At 35.1% G+C, this 23,616-nt stretch overlaps 3 protein-coding genes across 3 annotated transcripts; 2 read left to right on the top strand and 1 right to left on the bottom strand.

The window, feature by feature from the left end:
* Nucleotides 1-4,588: 4,588 nt before the first annotated feature.
* LOC105173038 (beta-galactosidase 13) lies at nt 4,589-8,312 on the top strand. Its single transcript, XM_088885636.1, has 9 exons — nt 4,589-4,903; nt 5,045-5,140; nt 5,295-5,407; nt 5,512-5,578; nt 5,701-5,793; nt 5,898-6,796; nt 6,974-7,301; nt 7,407-7,511; nt 7,653-8,312. Exons 1-9 carry the CDS (start codon nt 4,733-4,735, stop codon nt 8,262-8,264), a joined length of 2,484 nt encoding a protein of 827 aa, XP_088741762.1. The 5' UTR covers nt 4,589-4,732; the 3' UTR covers nt 8,265-8,312.
* Nucleotides 8,313-10,045: 1,733 nt separating this feature from the next.
* LOC105173037 (beta-galactosidase 13) lies at nt 10,046-13,768 on the bottom strand. The gene is made up of 9 exons (XM_011094682.3): nt 13,454-13,768; nt 13,223-13,318; nt 12,956-13,068; nt 12,785-12,851; nt 12,570-12,662; nt 11,567-12,465; nt 11,062-11,389; nt 10,852-10,956; nt 10,046-10,710 (listed from the first exon to the last, which is right to left on the bottom strand). The coding sequence occupies exons 1-9, from the start codon at nt 13,622-13,624 to the stop codon at nt 10,099-10,101; spliced, it is 2,484 nt and encodes an 827-aa protein (XP_011092984.1). The 5' UTR covers nt 13,625-13,768; the 3' UTR covers nt 10,046-10,098.
* Nucleotides 13,769-16,858: 3,090 nt separating this feature from the next.
* On the top strand, nt 16,859-22,578 carry LOC105173036 (rac-like GTP-binding protein ARAC3). The gene is made up of 8 exons (XM_011094681.3): nt 16,859-17,013; nt 17,234-17,429; nt 18,910-18,997; nt 19,082-19,191; nt 20,917-20,980; nt 21,765-21,829; nt 21,960-22,025; nt 22,131-22,578. The coding sequence occupies exons 2-8, from the start codon at nt 17,331-17,333 to the stop codon at nt 22,233-22,235; spliced, it is 597 nt and encodes a 198-aa protein (XP_011092983.1). The 5' UTR covers nt 16,859-17,013; nt 17,234-17,330; the 3' UTR covers nt 22,236-22,578.
* Nucleotides 22,579-23,616: the final 1,038 nt, after the last annotated feature.

Below are 23,616 nucleotides of genomic sequence, written 5' to 3'. Positions count from 1 at the left end.
AGCCAAGCCCAACTTGGACAGTAGAAATTCAAATTGCTTCAAAGGGAGAGGTTTGGTAAACAAATCAGCAATATGTAAGGAACCCCGAACATAAATGGGAGCAATGAAACCTTCTTTATAAGCATTGCACACAATGTGACAATCCATCTCAATGTATTTCATTCGCTTATGAAACACCGGATTGCTCAACCTGTCGACCCAGCCCACCAACCCATGACCCGAACCAACCTAGTCCAATAAAACCCCTAAAATCAACAACTCTCTCTCTCCCCTCTTTCTTGGCCGAGACAACAACTTTCTCCTCTTTCTCTTGTTCTATGTTTTTCGATTTCATTTTCAATGGCTTTGGAAATGATTTCTACCGCCCAAATCTCCCTCATTCTTCTACAGTTCTTTAGTATAAATTAGCCTGCTTGAACTAAAGAAAATATGAGCCATCTACGAAGAAAATCGAGAGTGTCTGAGATGTGGGTCTTTGTGACTTAAGCCTTTGTGGCTGCGGTTCTTGGTGCAACCGGTGGTGGGTTGTCGGTTATGAGGCTGTGTGCTTTGTTCTCCCTAATCTTGCTCCCTGAGCCTCTTTGATTTTGTTTAGTTTTTTTTTTCTTTTTTTTTTTTATGTTTTCGTTTTATTTTTAATATTATTGTTGTTATAATGATTGTTGTTATAGTTGAATTTGGTAGTTAATTTTGAGCTCATCACTTTGGGGATAAAATCCCAACAATGGTATCAGAGCTTAGGCTTTGTCTCCGTTTTCGACGCTGGTAAGATCAATCCTATCTTTTTATTGGTGCGAAATATTTTCCTCTTTAACTGTTTTTCCCTGCTTTAAGCGATTTCTGTAATTAGTGTTTTTTTTGAAATTTTGTGACATTTTCTGAAAATATTTTCTTTTTCTGGAAAATCTGAATTTGTTGTATATGTTGAACGGTCATAGTTGAAGTTGTAAATGGAGCATAATTATATTTTTAATTCTTCTTAAGAAAACATTAATGGTGATTGCGAAATTTTCTTAATAAAGCAACAGAGAATGATTTTGTTTGAAAATGCTGCCAAAGATTGGTAAAGGCCTTCCATTCAAAGGCTCTGCATGTACAAGGCTGGTGTTTTGTGAAAAACATATGATCTTTGTTAGGGGCATTATTGCTATTATTTGTTACTTATACTGCTAAGTGCCTGAGATGATAGATATTGCTTTGTGATTGTTTAGTACAAAATATGTCGATAATATTACTATTTCCTGAAATTATCTCTGTTTTGTGCGAAATATTTTTGAAATTATTTTGCTTAGTGCAAAATATATGTTGAGTGCAATATTACTGTTGTTTTCAAATTCTTTGAGGAACTAGTTAACTATTGCATGGTGAGGAGTTCTGTTGATGATATTGTTATAATTTTGCTTGGTGCAAGATATTTTGCAAATATATTCTGATTAGTGCATCTGTTAAATTATTGTTATTATATTGTTACAATTTTATTATTAAAATTGAGGCTTAATTCCCCGCTAATCCCTCACCTGGCCGGATCCTTGAGGCCGCGGGTATCTGGTCGAGATTAGGCCTGGGAATCCTTGGTTTTCTCTCTTCGTGAATGCTATGTGCAATTTTGACGTTAAGTGCATTATTATTGAAGATTTTTTTTTCTTGGCTCTGTGCAAACCATCGCTATGTGCATTTTTGCTATGTGTAATATTAATGCTTAGTGCATTAAGGATGTTCCTTTATGGATGTTGTGTTCAAGTTTATACTTAGTGTATAATAAGTGCTCTTTAGTGGTTTTGAGCCTTTGTGGCTGTATGTCTTTGTGACCTACCCTTGGTGGCTGAAGGTCTTTGTAATTGAACCTGTGTGGTTGTATGTATTTGTGATTTATGTCTAAGTGGCTAGTTGAGTCTTTGTGTGCTTTGGTGGCGTGAATTAGCCTAAGTGACTGTTTGATTTAGCCTTGGTGGCTACGGGTTTATAGCGTCGCTATCTGTTTGGTGCAAAAAATAACTTAGTGTTATTTGCTATGTGCATATGTAACATGTGCTTAGTGCTAATTGCTGTGTGTTATATTGTCCTTAGTGCTTGCGATATTATCTTTCTAACCTTGGTGCTAACATCTTTCTTTTCCAGGTATAAATGGCAATAATGATTGCTAGATCAGTTATTGGACTAGGTTCCCTTTTGGGTCCTGGTCCAAGGGGGAATTTATTGGATTTTGGCTTAGGACCATTTTTATTTGGTAGGCCTTGAAACCCAACCCACCACCTGATGGCCCAACTCGTCGACCCAGCCCACCAACTCATGACCCGACCTGACTCGACCCAATAAAACGCCTAAAACTAGCAACTCTGTCTCTCCCCTCTTTCTTGGCCGAGACAACAACTTTCTCCTCTTTCTCTTGTTCTCTATTTTTTCTTCTTCATTTTTAATGACTTTGGAAATGATTTCAACCGCCCAAATCTCCCTCATTCTTCTATATTTCTTCAGTATAAATTAGTCCCCTTGAACTGAAGAAATTATGAGCCATCTACGAAGAAAATTGAGAGTGTTTGAGATTTGGGTCTTTGTGATTTAAACCTTTGTGGTTGCGGTTCTTGGTGCAATCGGTGGTGGGATTTCGGCTACGAGGCTGTGTGCTTCGTTCTCCTTGAGCCTCTATTTTGTTCCGATCCTTTTATGTTTTCGCTTTATTTTTAATATTACTATTGTTATAACTCTGATTGTTGTTATAATTGAATTTGATAATTAATTTTAGCTCATCACTTTGGGGATAAAGTCCCAACAGTGTGTGTGTGCTATATTTTTTTTTATTTTTTAAATTCAATTTACGCAGTTTGATGGCTATTTGAAAAATTAATGCATGATGCAAGTGTTATAGATTGTGTAGTCAAAGTGTTAGCTCGGCGTAATTGTCATTATTTAGGTCAATGGAGCAAATAGTAGGGCATTATATATATATATATATATATATATATATATTGTATGATCTCTGCACCAACCGGTTTAATTTATGGTGTACATCCTCGCAATATTAAAAGTCGATAGCAAACTCCAATGAAGTAGAACCATCGAAGTGCATATATATACATATACATAATATATCAGGTCAAGTACATTAACATATCTTGAAATTTGATATAATTATAAATACATACTTGTTAGATAAAAAATGACATTTACCCTCCTTGAGATTTGTTCTCTCTTACATTTAACTCCACTGGTAGGGTTCTGATGAATTGATCACATGTTATTTTTAAAATACCCTTGATAAAAAGTTTAACTATAATTTGAACAACTTTTTAGATGAAAATGCCCTTTGGACCAAATTGTAATATTTTAAAATATTAAGGGGGTTAAATATTATAATCTCACATACTTTGTACCTAAATATAATATTTTATTATTTTTTGTAAACTAGCCATTTTTGTCCATTAAATATTACGAAAATGATCTTATATGTTAGGGTGAATATATCCACACCCTCTGAGGTCTAGTATAATTACAAATACAACCTTGTTAGATAAGAAATTACATTATCCTCCTTGAGGTTTGTAAAACATTACAATGCTCGCAAAAAAGGTGTGAAAATATAAAGCACCTTTCATTTATCTGACAAAAAACCAAAAAGAAAAAAATAATTTTGAGAAGACTAAAAATTCCCTAAACAAAACTTCATTAGGAGGGAAAATGTAATTTCCTATCTAACAAGGATGTATTTATAATTATACTAAACCTCGAGGGGCGTGAATGTAATTCACCCTAATATATAAGATATTCCCCGCAATATATAATGGATACAAACCGCTAGTTTAGCTAAAAAAATAAAATATTACATTTAAGTATAAAGTATGTGAGATCAAAACCCCCTAATATTTTAAAACATTACAATTTGGTCCAAGGGCATTTTTATCTGAAAAGTTGGTCAAATTTTTTATCATGGGAATTTTGAAAATAACATGTGATACACTCACCAAAACCCTACCGATAGAGTTAAATGTAAGACGGAACAAACCTCAAGAAATGTAAATGTAATTTTTGATATAACAGAGATGTATTTGTAATTATGTCAAAACCAAGGAATACAAATAAAGATGGATGCAACATGAAATAGGATTGTGAAGTGATATAAACATATCCGAGTCAGCCCATACTAGTGGTGGACATATGGAGTAATGCATCATGAGTTGAAGGAACTTGAAATTCTGGACCCACAAGAAATATATATAATTTTATAATAACCCTTAATTGCGATTAATCATGATATATGTTCTGGACCCACAAGAAATATATATGATTTTACAGTACTGACCCTTAATTGCGATTAATCATGATATATATTTTGGACCGACAAGAAATATATATAATTTTACAATACTAACCCTTAATTGCGATTAATCATGATATATGCAGCAACACGTGAAATAACCAAAAAAAATACGTGACCACATGCATAATATAACAAAAATTCTGAAAAAAGCGCACCAAAATAGAAGAGAAGAAGAGTCATAATCCGAGAAACAGTGAGGGCCATATATTAATTAGGATGGGCATTGAAATCCCCTATATAAATACCACACTTGCCATGGCAACAATCAACAATTGCAGATTGCGGCACCTCGATCACCCTCCTAGTGAGAGAGGAAAGAGGTACCGCAATAACATCGTCTCCCCACTCCTATTGCATGCAAAAAGAAAAACACACACACACAAACACCATAATTAAGGGTTCGCACAAAGGCCAAACATGGCGACTACCGGCGGAATACTCTTAATAGCTCTCTTGTCGTTGCTCGTGGCGAATGCTTATGGGAGTAGTAGTCCGGTGGTCACATACGATAGTCGTTCCTTGATCATTAATGGATCAAGAGAATTGCTCTTCTCTGGCTCTATTCATTATCCACGAAGCACACCTGATGTACGTATATATGAGCTAGTTTTGATTTGTCTTTTCAATTACTATGATTTAGGGAACAATAAATATATCATATATATATATATATATATATATATATGTATGGATTGAAGAATTAATAATTGTGATTGTTTATGTTTGTAGATGTGGCCTGATATCATCAGAAAGGCTAAAGAAGGTGGATTGAATATTATCCAGACTTATGTGTTCTGGAATCTTCATGAGCCTAATCAGGGCGAGGTAAAATTAATATTAAAATATTAATATATTATATCATACACAAGCATCCATTTAAACTTAATTAATTTGCAAGATATTTTTCTTTCTTTTTTATTTTTTAAAAAATAAAAATAAAAAAATTATTTATTTATTAACTTTTTTTGGGGTTCATCAGTGGAATTTTGAAGGCAATCGTGACTTGGTGAAATTCATAAAATGTATCTGGGAGCAAGGCTTGTGGGTGACCCTCAGGATTGGACCATACATTGAAGCTGAATGGAATATGGGGTACGTAAAAACATATATATATATATAATCTCTCTTTCAGGTTTTGTAATTAATTTTATTTTATTTTTCCATCTACGTACTATAAATATATATATATGTTGCAGAGGATTTCCATACTGGCTAAGAGAGGTTCCCGACATCATATTCCGTTCCGATAATGAAGCTTTCAAGGTATACATACATATAATTAATAAGAATATTAAAGAATTTATAATTAATTATACTATAAAATAAATGGTATTAGATGTAATAAGTACTAATTCTATCTTGATGATAATGTGGCATGCATGCAGTACCACATGCAAAAGTACGCAGAGAAGGTGATTAACATGATGAAAAAAGAGAAACTGTTTGCTGATCAAGGAGGACCCATCGTCATGATGCAGGCAAGTACCCATCGGCCATCTTATGAAATATTAATTTTTTTTAATATAATAAAAATATGGAGTAGTATATATGAATGAATTGTGATTCTTATTATTAATTACAGATTGAAAATGAGTACAACAATGTACAATTAGCATACAGAGAAAGAGGTATAAGTTATGTGAAATGGGCAGCAAACATGGCTCTAAGTTTATACAACGGGGTCCCTTGGATCATGTGCAAACAAAAGGATGCCCCTCCCACAGTGATCAGTACATGCAATGGAAGGCAGTGTGCAGACACATTCGCTGGTCCAAATGGCCCTGACAAGCCTTCTCTCTGGACTGAGAACTGGACCGCACAGTACAGAGTATTCGGCGACACCCCCTCTCAGCGCGCTGCTGAAGATATATCCTTTGCGGTTGCTCGGTTCTTTACAAGAAATGGCACACTCAACAACTACTACATGTACTACGGTGGAAGTAACTTTGGGAGAACCAGTTCCTCCTCCTTTGTCACTACTCGTTACTACGACGAAGCTCCTCTTGATGAATATGGTTTGAGGAGGGAGCCCAAGTTCGGTCACTTGAGGGATTTGCACAGGGCTTTGAAATTGAGCAAAAAGCCTTTGCTTCGAGGCACTCCAAAGGTGGAACGCATCAGCCAAGACCTTGAGATCACTACTTATGAGAAACCCTCTGAAAATCTTTGTGTTGCCTTCTTGACCAACAACGACACGAGAGAAGCTAAAACTATTCATTTCAGAGGCAAGGATTACTACTTACCTTCCAAGTCCGTCAGCATTCTCCCTGATTGCAAGACCGTCGTCTACAACACAGCTGCAATTGTAGCACAACACAGTTCTAGGAACTTTGTTGTGCCCCAACAGGCAAAGTTTTCCAAATGGGAGATGTTCAAAGAAACTATTCCAACCATTAATGACTTGAAAGATAGGACTCCCGCGCCCAAGGAACTTTACAGTTTTACTAAGGATGTCTCTGACTATGCTTGGTACAGCACAAGGTATGTACAAGTGTTCCTCCATGCAATTACAACAGGATTAATTATATTGATAAATCAAGAATATTAAATTTTATATATATAAATGTTTCCCCAATTTCTTTAGATTACCTACTCGTGTAATTTAGATTCTTCTTAATTAATTAGACATAATAATTATATATACCATATACTTTGCAGCATCAAGATAGATGCTCGTGATTTGCCAATGAGGCCCGATGTTCGTCCAGGCCTTCACATTGCTAGTCTTGGCCATGCTTTGCTTGCATTCGTCAATGGCGAATACATAGGATTCGAGCACGGTAGCAACGTCGAGAAGAGCCACATTTTCAGAAAGCCAGTGAATTTAACGGCTGGAGACAACGACATCACATTGTTGGCCATGACTGTCGGCTTCCCCAATAGTGGTGCCTACATGGAGAAGAGATTTGCTGGTCCCCGAGCTGTCACTCTTGAGGGTTTGATGTCTGGAACTCTTGACATTACCAACAATAATTGGGGTCAACAGGTAAATTAAAATTAACTAATAATATTTCACACACACATATCGTAATTAATTTTTGAATTATTAATTAATAATGCATGCATGAAAAATAAAAAAAATGACGTTCAGGTCGGCGTCAACGGCGAGAAGGTTCCAGTTTACACAGAAGAAGGAGCAAAGACAGTTAAATGGGTTCCCTTCGCTGGAACCCCTTCACCTGTTACTTGGTACAAGGTAATTTGATTAACAATAAGTAATACACTCCAAAATATTATTTAAAACTAATTATGAATGTGATTAGCTACCTTATTATTGAATTTCATCAAACCTCACATGCTCATGTGTCCTTATATATATGTAATGTTATTCGCACAGACATACTTCGACGCCCCAGAAGGCAACAACCCTGTGGCCTTAAGAATGATGAGCATGGCGAAGGGTATGGTGTGGGTTAACGGCCAGAGCATCGGTCGTTACTGGGTATCGTACAATTCACCGCTCGGCAGGCCGACTCAGGAAGAGTATCACATCCCTCGCGCCTTCTTGAAGCCTAAGAGCAATCTGCTTGTGGTGTTCGAGGAGACAGGCGGCAACCCTGAGAAGATCGATATCTTAGTAGTGAACAGGGACACCATCTGCAGCGTTATAACGGAGTACCACCCGCCATCAGTTAACTCCTGGGAGAGGAAGGGCAATGAGCTCCGTGCTCTTGTCAACCCGGTGAGGGAAGCTGAGCTCACATGCCCCGACAATAAGGTGATCAAGAAGGTGGAGTTTGTGGGTTTCGGTGAGGTGGATGGAGCTTGCGGAGCCTTCAAGCCTGGGAAATGCAACTCTAACTCTAAGGCTATCAAACTTGTTGAATCCTTGTGCTTGGGGAAGAATGAGTGCAAGGTGCCATTTGAGAGAGAAAGACTTGTTGATGTTGGGAAAGACGCTTGCCCCGATGTCTCCAAGACACTGGCTATTCAAATCGCATGTAGTTGAACTATGTTAGGCTTTTGATGTTTTATCAACCTCTATCCACCTTTTCTTTTTTCTTTTTTATAAATCAACATGTATGCAGTATTAAGTGGGTAGATATTCAAGTATAAATCTGACTTCATTTCTTTTATCTGTCGTTTTCTTTTCATTTTTGTTTCCCTTTATGTTTTATTAATTAATTCCTAGCTAGTTAAATAATTATAATAAAAACAATATAATTGCAGGCAAGTATATATGTATATATGAGGTCTCATGTCGGGACACACCACATGAAATTTTTTAAGGTGTTTGTGTGAGTACCTATAAGGCCACAAAAAGTAAGAAGTAAGTGAATAAGGTCACATTTAAGTTCAAAATCAATATCAAAAGTAGGGTATTCAATGCAAACATGTCGTTAATTCAAGTCAGGAGAAGTCATCTCTTTAATCGTTCATTCTGGGTTATTTTTTGTTCGAACAAGGGAGAGGCCTCGCTCTTGTGTTGCTTGGTTTTTCTTCAGAGTTTTCGTGCGGTCTTCTCGATCTCGGGATCAAATTCAAGTTCACCTGTACGAGAAGATCGTGGCATTAAGAACTAAGTATACAAGTGACAAAAAGAAATTAATTTAAAGACACCAATTCCCGGCAATAATGCCAAAATTTGAGGGTGTCGAATCCGCTAAAACTATTTTTCTACTAGAATTTACAAAAGTAGTGTGTAGGGTCGAATCCACATATTGATTTCAAATTAATTCCTTCTAAGAATAGAAGTAAAAAAGGTGGAAAATTTGATTTAAAATTAACTAGAATATAAGAGTATTTAAAAGATGAGTAAATATGAGAAACATTTTAGTTAAAAACATGATCATATTCAATTCCACGGTTGATAATAAATGCAAAGATAACAATCATTCATAAAGAATAAATTGGTTATGGTCATTAGTACGACCTTACAACATCACATTTTCTTATCTTGTCGACAGTCAAGGAACGTCTGTTGACTAAACTCCTATCAGTAAACAATCTTGGGAACGAACTCAAGATTTAATTTACCAACAACATTAAGAACTAGAAAGATTCGATTCTAACCAATAAATTTGTATGATAATTTATTTAAGTTAGATTGTGCATTCCCACAATATAATAAAAAACTACGACATAATCAACATGTTGTGTTACCACTAGTTATTGAACTAAACAAATAATTATGAATCTGCAAGTTCAATTGGCTAGGCAAATATTCTTGACAATGAGTAACAATAACTATTACTTGGTGCTCTATCTTAGTAACAATACCAATTTATCTTTTATGAATGATTGTTATCTTTGCATTTATTATCAACCGTGGAATTGAATATGATCATGTCTTTAACTAAAATGTTTCTCATATTTACTCATCTTTTAAATACTCTTATATTCTAGTTAATTTTAAAATCAAATTTCCCCCCTTTTTACTTCTATTCTTAGAAAGAATTAATTTAAAACCAATATGTGGATTCGACCCTACTCACTACTTTTGTAAATTCTAGTAGAAAATTAGTTTTAGCGGATTCGACACCCTCAAATTTTGGCATTGTTGCCGGGAATTGGTGTCTTTAAATTAATTTCTTTTTGTCACTTGTATACTTAGTTCTTAATTGTCACGATCTTGGGAATTATTATAATTATTTAACTAGCTAGGAATTAATTAATAAAACATAAAGGGAAACAAAAATGAAAAGAAAACGATAGATAAAAGAAATGAAGTCAGATTTATACTTGAATATCTACCCACTTAATACTGCATACATGTTGATTTATAAAAAAGAAAAAAGAAAAGGTGGATAGAGGTTGATAAAACATCAAAAGCCTAACATAGTTCAACTACATGCGACTTGAATAGCCAGTGTCTTGGAGACATCGGGGCAAGCGTCTTTCCCAACATCAACAAGTCTTTCTCTCTCAAATGGCACCTTGCACTCATTCTTCCCCAAGCACAAGGATTCAACAAGTTTGATAGCCTTAGAGTTAGAGTTGCATTTCCCAGGCTTGAAGGCTCCGCAAGCTCCATCCACCTCACCGAAACCCACAAACTCCACCTTCTTGATCACCTTATTGTCGGGGCATGTGAGCTCAGCTTCCCTCACCGGGTTGACAAGAGCACGGAGCTCATTGCCCTTCCTCTCCCAGGAGTTAACTGATGGCGGGTGGTACTCCGTTATAACGCTGCAGATGGTGTCCCTGTTCACTACTAAGATATCGATCTTCTCAGGGTTGCCGCCTGTCTCCTCGAACACCACAAGCAGATTGCTCTTAGGCTTCAAGAAGGCGCGAGGGATGTGATACTCTTCCTGAGTCGGCCTGCCGAGCGGTGAATTGTACGATACCCAGTAACGACCGATGCTCTGGCCGTTAACCCACACCATACCCTTCGCCATGCTCATCATTCTTAAGGCCACAGGGTTGTTGCCTTCTGGGGCGTCGAAGTATGTCTGTGCGAATAACATTACATATATATAAGGACACATGAGCATGTGAGGTTTGATGAAATTCAATAATAAGGTAGCTAATCACATTCATAATTAGTTTTAAATAATATTTTGGAGTGTATTACTTATTGTTAATCAAATTACCTTGTACCAAGTAACAGGTGAAGGGGTTCCAGCGAAGGGAACCCATTTAACTGTCTTTGCTCCTTCTTCTGTGTAAACTGGAACTTTCTCGCCGTTGACGCCGACCTGAACGTCATTTTTTTTATTTTTCATGCATGCATTATTAATTAATAATTCAAAAATTAATTACGATATGTGTGTGTGAAATATTATTAGTTAATTTTAATTTACCTGTTGACCCCAATTATTGTTGGTAATGTCAAGAGTTCCAGACATCAAACCCTCAAGAGTGACAGCTCGGGGACCAGCAAATCTCTTCTCCATGTAGGCACCACTATTGGGGAAGCCGACAGTCATGGCCAACAATGTGATGTCGTTGTCTCCAGCCGTTAAATTCACTGGCTTTCTGAAAATGTGGCTCTTCTCGACGTTGCTACCGTGCTCGAATCCTATGTATTCGCCATTGACGAATGCAAGCAAAGCATGGCCAAGACTAGCAATGTGAAGGCCTGGACGAACATCGGGCCTCATTGGCAAATCACGAGCATCTATCTTGATGCTGCAAAGTATATGGTATATATAATTATTATGTCTAATTAATTAAGAAGAATCTAAATTACACGAGTAGGTAATCTAAAGAAATTGGGGAAACATTTATATATATAAAATTTAATATTCTTGATTTATCAATATAATTAATCCTGTTGTAATTGCATGGAGGAACACTTGTACATACCTTGTGCTGTACCAAGCATAGTCAGAGACATCCTTAGTAAAACTGTAAAGTTCCTTGGGCGCGGGAGTCCTATCTTTCAAGTCATTAATGGTTGGAATAGTTTCTTTGAACATCTCCCATTTGGAAAACTTTGCCTGTTGGGGCACAACAAAGTTCCTAGAACTGTGTTGTGCTACAATTGCAGCTGTGTTGTAGACGACGGTCTTGCAATCAGGGAGAATGCTGACGGACTTGGAAGGTAAGTAGTAATCCTTGCCTCTGAAATGAATAGTTTTAGCTTCTCTCGTGTCGTTGTTGGTCAAGAAGGCAACACAAAGATTTTCAGAGGGTTTCTCATAAGTAGTGATCTCAAGGTCTTGGCTGATGCGTTCCACCTTTGGAGTGCCTCGAAGCAAAGGCTTTTTGCTCAATTTCAAAGCCCTGTGCAAATCCCTCAAGTGACCGAACTTGGGCTCCCTCCTCAAACCATATTCATCAAGAGGAGCTTCGTCGTAGTAACGAGTAGTGACAAAGGAGGAGGAACTGGTTCTCCCAAAGTTACTTCCACCGTAGTACATGTAGTAGTTGTTGAGTGTGCCATTTCTTGTAAAGAACCGAGCAACCGCAAAGGATATATCTTCAGCAGCGCGCTGAGAGGGGGTGTCGCCGAATACTCTGTACTGTGCGGTCCAGTTCTCAGTCCAGAGAGAAGGCTTGTCAGGGCCATTTGGACCAGCGAATGTGTCTGCACACTGCCTTCCATTGCATGTACTGATCACTGTGGGAGGGGCATCCTTTTGTTTGCACATGATCCAAGGGACCCCGTTGTATAAACTTAGAGCCATGTTTGCTGCCCATTTCACATAACTTATACCTCTTTCTCTGTATGCTAATTGTACATTGTTGTACTCATTTTCAATCTGTAATTAATAATAAGAATCACAATTCATTCATATATACTACTCCATATTTTTATTATATTAAAAAAAATTAATATTTCATAAGATGGCCGATGGGTACTTGCCTGCATCATGACGATGGGTCCTCCTTGATCAGCAAACAGTTTCTCTTTTTTCATCATGTTAATCACCTTCTCTGCGTACTTTTGCATGTGGTACTGCATGCATGCCACATTATCATCAAGATAGAATTAGTACTTATTACATCTAATACCATTTATTTTATAGTATAATTAATTATAAATTCTTTAATATTCTTATTAATTATATGTATGTATACCTTGAAAGCTTCATTATCGGAACGGAATATGATGTCGGGAACCTCTCTTAGCCAGTATGGAAATCCTCTGCAACATATATATATATTTATAGTACGTAGATGGAAAAATAAAATAAAATTAATTACAAAACCTGAAAGAGAGATTATATATATATATATGTTTTTACGTACCCCATATTCCATTCAGCTTCAATGTATGGTCCAATCCTGAGGGTCACCCACAAGCCTTGCTCCCAGATACATTTTATGAATTTCACCAAGTCACGATTGCCTTCAAAATTCCACTGATGAACCCCAAAAAAAGTTAATAAATAAATAATTTTTTTATTTTTATTTTTTAAAAAATAAAAAAGAAAGAAAAATATCTTGCAAATTAATTAAGTTTAAATGGATGCTTGTGTATGATATAATATATTAATATTTTAATATTAATTTTACCTCGCCCTGATTAGGCTCATGAAGATTCCAGAACACATAAGTCTGGATAATATTCAATCCACCTTCTTTAGCCTTTCTGATGATATCAGGCCACATCTACAAACATAAACAATCACAATTATTAATTCTTCAATCCATACATATATATATATATATATATATGATATATTTATTGTTCCCTAAATCATAGTAATTGAAAAGACAAATCAAAACTAGCTCATATATACGTACATCAGGTGTGCTTCGTGGATAATGAATAGAGCCAGAGAAGAGCAATTCTCTTGATCCATTAATGATCAAGGAACGACTATCGTATGTGACCACCGGACTACTACTCCCATAAGCATTCGCCACGAGCAACGACAAGAGAGCTATTAAGAGTATTCCGCCGGTAGTCGCCATGTTTGGCCTTTGTGCGAACCCTTAATTATGGTGTTTGTGTGTGTGTGTTTTTCTTTTTGCATGCAATAGGAGTGGGGAGACGATGTTATTGCGGTACCTCTTTCCTCTCTCACTAGGAGGGTGATCGAGGTGCCGCAATCTGCAATTGTTGATTGTTGCCATGGCAAGTGTGGTATTTATATAGGGGATTTCAATGCCCATCCTAATTAATATATGGCCCTCACTGTTTCTCGGATTATGACTCTTCTTCTCTTCTATTTTGGTGCGCTTTTTTCAGAATTTTTGTTATATTATGCATGTGGTCACGTATTTTTTTTGGTTATTTCACGTGTTGCTGCATATATCATGATTAATCGCAATTAAGGGTTAGTATTGTAAAATTATATATATTTCTTGTCGGTCCAAAATATATATCATGATTAATCGCAATTAAGGGTCAGTACTGTAAAATCATATATATTTCTTGTGGGTCCAGAACATATATCATGATTAATCGCAATTAAGGGTTATTATAAAATTATATATATTTCTTGTGGGTCCAGAATTTCAAGTTCCTTCAACTCATGATGCATTACTCCATATGTCCACCACTAGTATGGGCTGACTCGGATATGTTTATATCACTTCACAATCCTATTTCATGTTGCATCCATCTTTATTTGTATTCCTTGGTTTTGACATAATTACAAATACATCTCTGTTATATCAAAAATTACATTTACATTTCTTGAGGTTTGTTCCGTCTTACATTTAACTCTATCGGTAGGGTTTTGGTGAGTGTATCACATGTTATTTTCAAAATTCCCATGATAAAAAATTTGACCAACTTTTCAGATAAAAATGCCCTTGGACCAAATTGTAATGTTTTAAAATATTAGGGGGTTTTGATCTCACATACTTTATACTTAAATGTAATATTTTATTTTTTTAGCTAAACTAGCGGTTTGTATCCATTATATATTGCGGGGAATATCTTATATATTAGGGTGAATTACATTCACGCCCCTCGAGGTTTAGTATAATTATAAATACATCCTTGTTAGATAGGAAATTACATTTTCCCTCCTAATGAAGTTTTGTTTAGGGAATTTTTAGTCTTCTCAAAATTATTTTTTTCTTTTTGGTTTTTTGTCAGATAAATGAAAGGTGCTTTATATTTTCACACCTTTTTTGCGAGCATTGTAATGTTTTACAAACCTCAAGGAGGATAATGTAATTTCTTATCTAACAAGGTTGTATTTGTAATTATACTAGACCTCAGAGGGTGTGGATATATTCACCCTAACATATAAGATCATTTTCGTAATATTTAATGGACAAAAATGGCTAGTTTACAAAAAATAATAAAATATTATATTTAGGTACAAAGTATGTGAGATTATAATATTTAACCCCCTTAATATTTTAAAATATTACAATTTGGTCCAAAGGGCATTTTCATCTAAAAAGTTGTTCAAATTATAGTTAAACTTTTTATCAAGGGTATTTTAAAAATAACATGTGATCAATTCATCAGAACCCTACCAGTGGAGTTAAATGTAAGAGAGAACAAATCTCAAGGAGGGTAAATGTCATTTTTTATCTAACAAGTATGTATTTATAATTATATCAAATTTCAAGATATGTAACGTATTTGACCTGATATATTATGTATATGTGTATATATGCACTTCGATGGTTCTACTTCATTGGAGTTTGCTATCGACTTTTAATATTGCGAGGATGTACACCACAAATTAAGCCGGTTGGTGCAGAGATCATACAATATATATATATAAATAATGCCCTACTATTTGCTCCATTGACCTAAATAATGACAATTACGCGGAGCTAACACTTTGACTACACGATCTATAACACTTGCATCATGCATTAATTTTTCAAATAGCCATCAAACTGTGTAATTCGAACTTAAAAAAAAAAAATAAAGAAAGAAATATAGCACACACACACACGTAACCAAAGAGAAAATTATTGGCAAGAATTAGGTTAGGTTGATTATCATGAAACCCACTTTCAAATTTATGTCTCCCCAGCCACAACAACTCATTGACCAAGAAACGTTGACATTTGGTCTTGTCCATATGACGTCATTAAATTCAAAATTTTAAACTAATATGATGTGATGTGCATTAATTTATTATAGAATTAATCTTTTTACTGACTAATTCGAATTCAAATACCAGCATTTTGTTGGTATCAAAAACAACTTCGTATATCATTTTCATACATATTGAAGAATGCAATACAAAAAAAGACACACTTTCAATAATTTTGTTATCTTTTCTCTGGCTATAGTATTATCAGCGAGAAGGAGGCAGGAATTAGAGAATATATATATATATGTGTGTGTGTGTGTGCGGGTAATAACATAAATAAAAATAAAAATTGTACATTTTTATCATTTGGGACTTATACTTTTTCACTCAATTTCGAATAGAAACAAAGTTGGACTATGGAGGGATTTCATATATATTTAGTTCTACTTCAATTCCATCTCTTCCTTTTAACCAAACATCAAACTATCTCTTATAAATTCATTTTTCACCCCAATCAAATAAACCTTCAATCTTTTAAACATAAGTAAATTAACACACTTATGATGTAATTACCGTAGTGAACAAATTTGAGCATGTAGTTAAATATGAAAAGCACATTCAATTCTCTAATTGTTTTTAAGGCGACACACTTAGTTGTAAGTTGATTGTAGACTGAAAATTGTAGCTAGTTGAAAAAAGCGCACATGTTTTCAGCACAGGTTTAAGAAACCCCATGCACAAATCAATGTACATCTAAGCCCAAAACAATGGTTTATTTAATAAGATTTATGATTGTTCCCAAGAAATTAGGGTATCTTGAAGAGTTGAAAGAAAAAATTAGTGTGTGGAGGATTTTTCAGTAGGTAAAAAAAATTGTATGAAAAACACGGACTATTTCTTCATTCAGAATCTTTAGTCTCAACCAACTTAGGACTAAATGTGCCACTATAAAACTAAATTCTTTCATAGTGTAATTATGAGATCGAAGGTGTTTGGCTAAATTTATTTGAAATATTTTATAAACTCTTATAAGATGTTTCAAAAATAAATTTTTGTTGGATTTGAGTGGGAAAGTGAATCGAACTATCTCTATATATATTAAAAATAAATATTAATATTTGAACTAATTTCTTTGAAAAGAAGTTTGGGAAGGTGGGGTAGGTGGTTTTGTGATTGGTTATGTGGTGGCAAATGATAGGGTGCTTAAGTGGCACCTGAAAGCAAATACTACTGGATAGCTGGCTCGTAGCTGGCTTGCTCTTCCTTACTATATACAAACTTTTCCCTCATTGCCTCTCCTCTCTCTCTCTCTCTCATTTGCTATGCCTTGTGTGCTTCTCTCTCTAGCAGGTACGTGCTTCTCTTCTCTGGTTGCATCACGCACTCTCTGTGTTTCTGCCCGTGGAAATTGATGGACCATTAATGCGGCTGTTGGGTTAGGTGTTGTGTGCTGGATAATCATAAGCTAATTAGGGTTTTAATATTCAAGTTGGGGCTTTGCTTCCTTATTGTTTACTCCAAGTAATCTCTGAACTTGATTAGTTTGATTGGGAACTAACAAACGGTGCAGGGGATTGTTAGTTCAAGTTATATACAAGGGAGGATTGAAGAAATTAAACTTGAGATAAATAGTTCGCCGGCCAGAGAGGAGAATCGCCGGCGACGATATGAGCGCGTCCAGATTTATAAAGTGCGTCACCGTCGGAGATGGAGCTGTGGGTAAAACTTGCTTGCTCATTTCCTACACCAGCAACACCTTCCCCACTGTAAGCAACTTGCTCCTTTTTTTGTGTTTCTGTGCTGTTCTTTCTGTTCGCGTTTTTTGATTGTTAAGATTCTTCAATTTGGGGACGGAATGAAGAAATCGAAAGTTCATTTGGGTTTTTTGGTGTTGGTACGCCTCTAGTTTTATGCTTAATTTATTTCTAGGGTTTGTTGGGAAAATAAAGGTTATGTTGCGTCATGCAGCTTTTGAATTTGGATGGAAATTCTGGTCTCATAGACTAAGATACCGAAATTTTTGGGTTTCGGTACCCTGTCCCTGTGTTCTCCTTATTTGCTATAATTAGGTGTAGGAATGTAGATAGCGAAAAAGATTCTGGGTGTGTTTTTTACCAGTTAGAGGCAAAAGAGAACGGAAGAAGTGAAATATGCGTTTATTAACTGATTTAAATTGCACCTAGAAAGCTCCTTCACCCAAATCCTGATTCTGCTGCTTTAACTTGTTGTTCCAATAATTTTTATTTTGATACGTTAAGAATTTGAGGGGACTTGACCTTTTACTGCACCAGAAGTGCACTGGCAACTTGACATGCCAATTTTTTACTTTCTTTACAATTATCAAAAAAAAATTGTACCTATCTGTTTGTTTTTTTTCTCTTGATGTTTAACTTTCTATGGGAGCACCAGGGTTGTGTGGAGTCTTCTCAGTCACTATTTGCTTGTGATGATGTTTTCATGGACACGATGTTGGAAGTAACCTGTACTCATTTCTCTTTAGTGAGCGCGAGTATTTGTATTCTTTCGCATGTGAATTTTCGCTTAACCAAAAGTGAATTCAGTTAGTTTGTGTAGTGCTATACCATAAGGAAAATTTCTAATGTTTTGCTCATGTCTTAGATCAGCTGTAATTTGAACAAGAATATTTTCTCTCTTGCATTGGGCTCTGAACCTCCTGTGTCCACCCAGTGAATTCTGTGTGAGCTTTGTGGTTTTCTTTCTCCATTTTTCTTCCTGAAAATTTCAGGGTGCGTGGGGGACAGGGTCATGTAGCCTTCTTTTCATTGTTAAGGCTTATTCGATAAGATGTTCCAGAAGCAAATAGAAAGACAGCTAATTCTGCTCATCTTTTACTCATCTCTCTGTCTCAACCTAAGAGGTACTGATGTGTGTGGGTTGGCTGATAATGGTCAAGACCATAAAAAGTTTGCCGTGCCGGTGTTGGATGGTGGTTAACTTTCTCATGGAACATCTCAACTTTTTCCCTCATCCATTGTGCTTAAGAAAGTTGTTTAGCAGACCCATAAAATCTAGTTTCTATCTCTATTTTAGCCAGTCTATATTTGCCTTTTCTGGAGTTTGTTGCTGCAATGAATTCTGATATTCAAAAATAATTCTGCACAACTTACATGCTATGTATTTGTTTATAGTTAGTCCATGAAGGTTTCCGTGCCATACACCATTCTCTGTTTCTAACTGAACCTTTTTCGTCTTTGATATCGTGCCCTGTACCTGTAATATAAACAGGATTATGTCCCGACAGTGTTCGACAATTTCAGTGCCAATGTTGTAGTGGATGGGAGCACTGTTAATCTTGGATTGTGGGATACTGCAGGTAAGCTAGTTATTCTGGATATCCTTTCTTCTTCATCTTTCAACCATTTATGGAATAAGCAGTCACCCTTACTGTATTGTGCAGGCCAGGAAGATTATAATAGATTGAGACCACTGAGCTACCGTGGCGCTGATGTCTTTATCCTTGCATTCTCTCTTATTAGCAAGGCTAGTTATGAGAATGTCTCCAAGAAGGTATGTATTTCTTTGCCACAGTAGCTAACCTCTCCAGAGTTCTCCATTTCTTTGATATAAAAAAAATGAAATGGATTGGGGGGTTGGGGGGGGGGGGGTGAGGTTGAAAGAACACTGGAATCATTGGTTTAAATATTTTAATATTATCAAAAAAAATAATAAAAATATAACTAAAATCAACTAACACACACTTTTATTCGGGATCGTGAATACAATTTTTTTTTCTTTCTATAAACCCCCTAGTCGTGGATGATGCCCATGACTCGAAATTTTTTTAAACAAATAGTATTTAAATCAAGCATCAAGGCATGCCAGCCTTGGCGTGTCGGCCTTACTGACTTTTTCTTTTTTCTTTTTCCCTTAAAATATTATATATATATTTTAAATTCAACTATATCTAATTATAATCAACGTTAAAAATTTATTAATTAAAAAAATTACAATCAATTGTTACAAATATTAGTTATGATCTGTGACCGCGCATTGATACATTGATGTAAGTTAATTATCATTGTTATATTCATGTAATTCTTTTTTCTTTTTAAATATTATATATATATTATTAATATTATATGTTATAATGATTTAATATAAATTTATATATGTTTTTAATTGTAATCAATGTTAAAAATAATAAGATTGTAGTAAGTGTAAAATTTTCTTATCAATATTAATTATGTTTAATCAACTTGACAAAAATGTTATGTTTCAACAAAGACATCATATTTGCGGGCATCTTACAGAAATTTTTTATTGGTTCACTCTTCCTTTTTTTTATTAATAGCAGTAAATAAATTATAATAACTTATCTCGATATACAAAACAATAACTCATTTAAACAAATATATCAATATAATAACGATAATTAAATTGCAATAACTTATATAAAGTGAGACAAAAATTTAACTATATTATAATATGTAACAATTGATTATAATTGTTTTAATTAATAAAGTTTTGACATTGATTATAATTAACAAAATATATAGATTTATAATTAAATAATTATAATATATAATAATAATAATATATAATATTGAAAAAGAAAAAAAAAGTACATTAATATAACAACGATAATTAACTTACATCAATGTATCAATGCGGGGTCACAGATCATAAATAATATTTGTATTTATTGTAATATTTGTAACAATTGATTATAATTTCTTTAGTTAATAAATGTTTGATGTTGATTATAATTAAAAAATATTTGAATTTTAAAATATATAGTATTTAAATAATAATATATATATATATAGCATTTTTAGGAGAAAAAAAAAAAAAGAAAAAGTCACAAATGCTAACACGCCAAGGCTGCAGCCTTTGTCAAAAGGTGCCAGCCTTGACACTTGATTTAAATTTTATTTTATTTTTTTTAAATTTCCGAGTTGTTGACAGGTATAAAAGTGTGAGTTAGTTGATTTTAGTTATATATATATATTTTCTTTTGGTAATATTAAAATAATTAAACCAGGATCATTTGGTCCAATTTAATTTTTCTTTAGCTAGATCAATGAATTATGTTCTGGCAATAAATATATAATTGTGTAAAGTTTGCTCTTTCTTATGTAATATTCTGCCAATCAGCTAAAGGGCTGATGTGTGCTGCTACTGTACTACATTCCTGATGTGCCATCCCCATCCTCACTATCTTCTGTGGAGAACAAAATGCTTCAAAAATTGCATGGTGCTAATAGTGTTTTTGCTATGTTCTTCCATTTTCAGTGGATTCCTGAATTGAGGCATTATGCTCCTGGAGTCCCAATAATTCTTGTGGGGACAAAGCTCGGTGAGGATCTCATTCTGCCTTTCTCGTTCAATGCAGTAATACTATTTCCTACTCGTTTATTTCATCTAATACAATTCATCTAGAGATACATGACATTACTGTTTAACGGTCTTCAAGATATAAATTGCTATAGCCTTGTATTTTTAATGCTAAAGTGATAGCATCCTGCCTGTTACAAAGTTCTCGTAAGGTCATGAGTGTCCTGGTTATCATGTTTGCATTGTGTCGTTAAACTGATCACATCTGTTATTTTTTGCCTATTCTTATTGAACTAGATTCCTGCAGACATAACAGGACTACTGTACATTTGTTTGTTTAATGTCACCAAGTAATACCTCTGAGAGTAAGATTGCTCTAATCATACAGAATTCTGCCTTCTTTCTTTTCTGTAGAGCAATTATGAAAGTTTATGGTGGAAGCGCCACAGGTTCTTAATCTTTACTAATGGAAAATAAAAGAAAATAAAATGGCCCACTTTTTTTTCCTTAAAATTGCTAATCACACCTGATGCTTAGGGCAAATACTGTTAAACCATTTTGTATGTTGTTATGGTGATCTGTAATATGCTGCCATACTGAGTCCTGACAGGTCCACAAAAATAAGAGGGTCTTATGAATTAACCACATTTACTTTGTTGCATAGGATACTACTCGTGTTAGTTCCAAAATAATGGGGAAACATGTGGTTTTCCCTTTTTTCCTCCCCCTAAGTTCTTTTTTTTTCCCCCTTTTTTTTTTCTTCTTTTGTGGTTCAGTGTGAGCAACTATATCTTATTTCCTTGCAGATCTCCGAGAGGACAAACAGTTCTTTGTAGACCACCCAGGAGCAGTGCCCATCACAACAGCACAGGTATATTGCCGTACTTCATGTTAAGTTTAATCATTCTTACCAGTCATCGGAGTCAGTACTTAGGCTACTCCTGCTTACCATCGTTTAAAAAGTCACTTGTTTGCCCTGCTTGAAATATTTCATTTTGAAGGGAGAGGACTTGAAGAGGGTGATTGGGGCAGCAGCTTACATTGAATGTAGTGCAAAGACGCAACAGGTTATAAATTTTGCTGATAAATATAAATGACATTTATGTTCCCGTAACAACACTTACTACTGAAATTGTTGGCAATACCTTTTGACATTCTTCCAAATATTGCAGAATGTGAAGGCTGTCTTTGATGCAGCAATAAAGGTTGTTCTGCAGCCGCCCAAGCAAAAGAAGAAAAAGAAGAGAAAGGGTCAAAAGGCCTGCAGCATATTGTGATTGACAAGAGGAACGCCAAGGAGAGGAAACAGTCTTGATGATCGCTTATGGTGTTACTCTTATATATCTTTCTAAATATACTCTCTCTCTCCGCCTTGAGGACTGAGATATATTCTTGACTGACTGTACTATAGGGAGGGAGGTCTCTTGAAGCATCAAAATAGTGGTTTCCCTCCCATTCTCAGCAATAGTTCATCATGTATGTCCTTGATTGAGATGTGTGGCCAAGATTGAAGGGATTTGTGGTTGTGTAAGATGTGTATTATACCTAAAGAAGTTCTCTTTTATCAACAACAATCACATTGATATTTAATAACACCGAGTTAGGTTACTACTGAAAGAAGGGAAGCCTTAATTATGATTTCTCCATTCTGTATTTATTGCTTAATGATTGCTGATGGAACTTAAGCTTGAATGTCATCATCTTCGTCACATTTATTACCGGGGATTCTTTATTCATTGGAGAAAAATTATGATACATAGCATAGGTTACCAGTTATTGCATTTGTTGTAGGTAGTCTATGTCCCACTCCCAACTCATCAACTCAAAACAAAAAATAAATGAGGTAGTTGAGAGCATGTGGAAACCCACACAATCAGTGGGTGTGCATTCTCGCTTCCATTCCCTTCACAAAATATCTCCATTTTCCTACCAAGTAGTGCATGCAATACTCACCACGAAACCCAACACCCCAGATAATTCATTACACATACAAACAGCAACTATGATTGATAAAATTACTATATGTTTATGCGATTATAGCTAGTTGGCTAATCAAGCTGGCTGACGATGATTATGATTATACCCACCAACTCACACTAATTCTATTTAAGATTGAATTGTGTGTTGAGAGTGGAAAGAAAATCTCAAACACGTACGTGGCCGTGGGAATGCGGCCTATGAAATACATGGTCGTCGGTGGGTGAAGTGAATCTTCTGTCCATAGCCTGCGTTCATGCATTGTCGTCAGGGAAAATGACGTCTCAACGAATCTAGTAAATATGTTGGCTTCTTCAAATGTTTTCAGTCCAAACGCAATTAATTACAAAACAAACATTATTATAAGTTTCCTTCAATGAGTAGTCATTGACCTAATTGTCAAGCCTAATGATATTTGTTATGAAGGTAATAACATTATCTGACTCTTGTAACAGATACTAAATTATTATAAGTTTTTCCTTAACACGTCTGTCTGCTCAGTTGTACGTTGTCATAAATAGAAAATAATACAAATTTTGTCACTTACGAAATCAAATTATTTAATTTGTTGTTTAAGTAATGTTTTTAAAGGGGCCACTTTGATTCTGTGAAATCCAAAGTGTCCCACCCAACATCCCTCCTGGGAGTGGGAGTGGGAGTGGGGACTGTACCGTCAATGTA

The sequence above is a fragment of the Sesamum indicum genome, linkage group LG10 (assembly GCF_026168435.1).
Source record: "Sesamum indicum cultivar Baizhima isolate 11 linkage group LG10, ASM2616843v1, whole genome shotgun sequence".
NCBI lineage: Eukaryota > Viridiplantae > Streptophyta > Magnoliopsida > Lamiales > Pedaliaceae > Sesamum > Sesamum indicum.
Note: the sequence above shows the minus strand (reverse complement) of the source record. Positions and strands in the feature narration are given on the sequence as shown.

What these genes read in the sequence shown, in the direction of transcription:
- LOC105173037 (XM_011094682.3), bottom strand. Translation starts at nt 13,624, where the DNA reads ATGGCGACTACCGGCGGAATACTCTTAATAGCTCTCTTGTCGTTGCTC. An exon ending in ATCCACGAAGCACACCTGAT is followed by an intron (nt 13,319 to 13,453) that starts GTACGTATATAT and finishes TTATGTTTGTAG; the next exon opens with ATGTGGCCTGATATCATCAG. An exon ending in ACAATAATTGGGGTCAACAG is followed by an intron (nt 10,957 to 11,061) that starts GTAAATTAAAAT and finishes AATGACGTTCAG; the next exon opens with GTCGGCGTCAACGGCGAGAA.
- LOC105173038 (XM_088885636.1), top strand. Translation starts at nt 4,733, where the DNA reads ATGGCGACTACCGGCGGAATACTCTTAATAGCTCTCTTGTCGTTGCTC. An exon ending in TATGCTTGGTACAGCACAAG is followed by an intron (nt 6,797 to 6,973) that starts GTATGTACAAGT and finishes TATACTTTGCAG; the next exon opens with CATCAAGATAGATGCTCGTG. An exon ending in ACAATAATTGGGGTCAACAG is followed by an intron (nt 7,302 to 7,406) that starts GTAAATTAAAAT and finishes AATGACGTTCAG; the next exon opens with GTCGGCGTCAACGGCGAGAA.
- LOC105173036 (XM_011094681.3), top strand. Translation starts at nt 17,331, where the DNA reads ATGAGCGCGTCCAGATTTATAAAGTGCGTCACCGTCGGAGATGGAGCT. An exon ending in TGGATTGTGGGATACTGCAG is followed by an intron (nt 18,998 to 19,081) that starts GTAAGCTAGTTA and finishes TGTATTGTGCAG; the next exon opens with GCCAGGAAGATTATAATAGA. An exon ending in TGCCCATCACAACAGCACAG is followed by an intron (nt 21,830 to 21,959) that starts GTATATTGCCGT and finishes TTCATTTTGAAG; the next exon opens with GGAGAGGACTTGAAGAGGGT.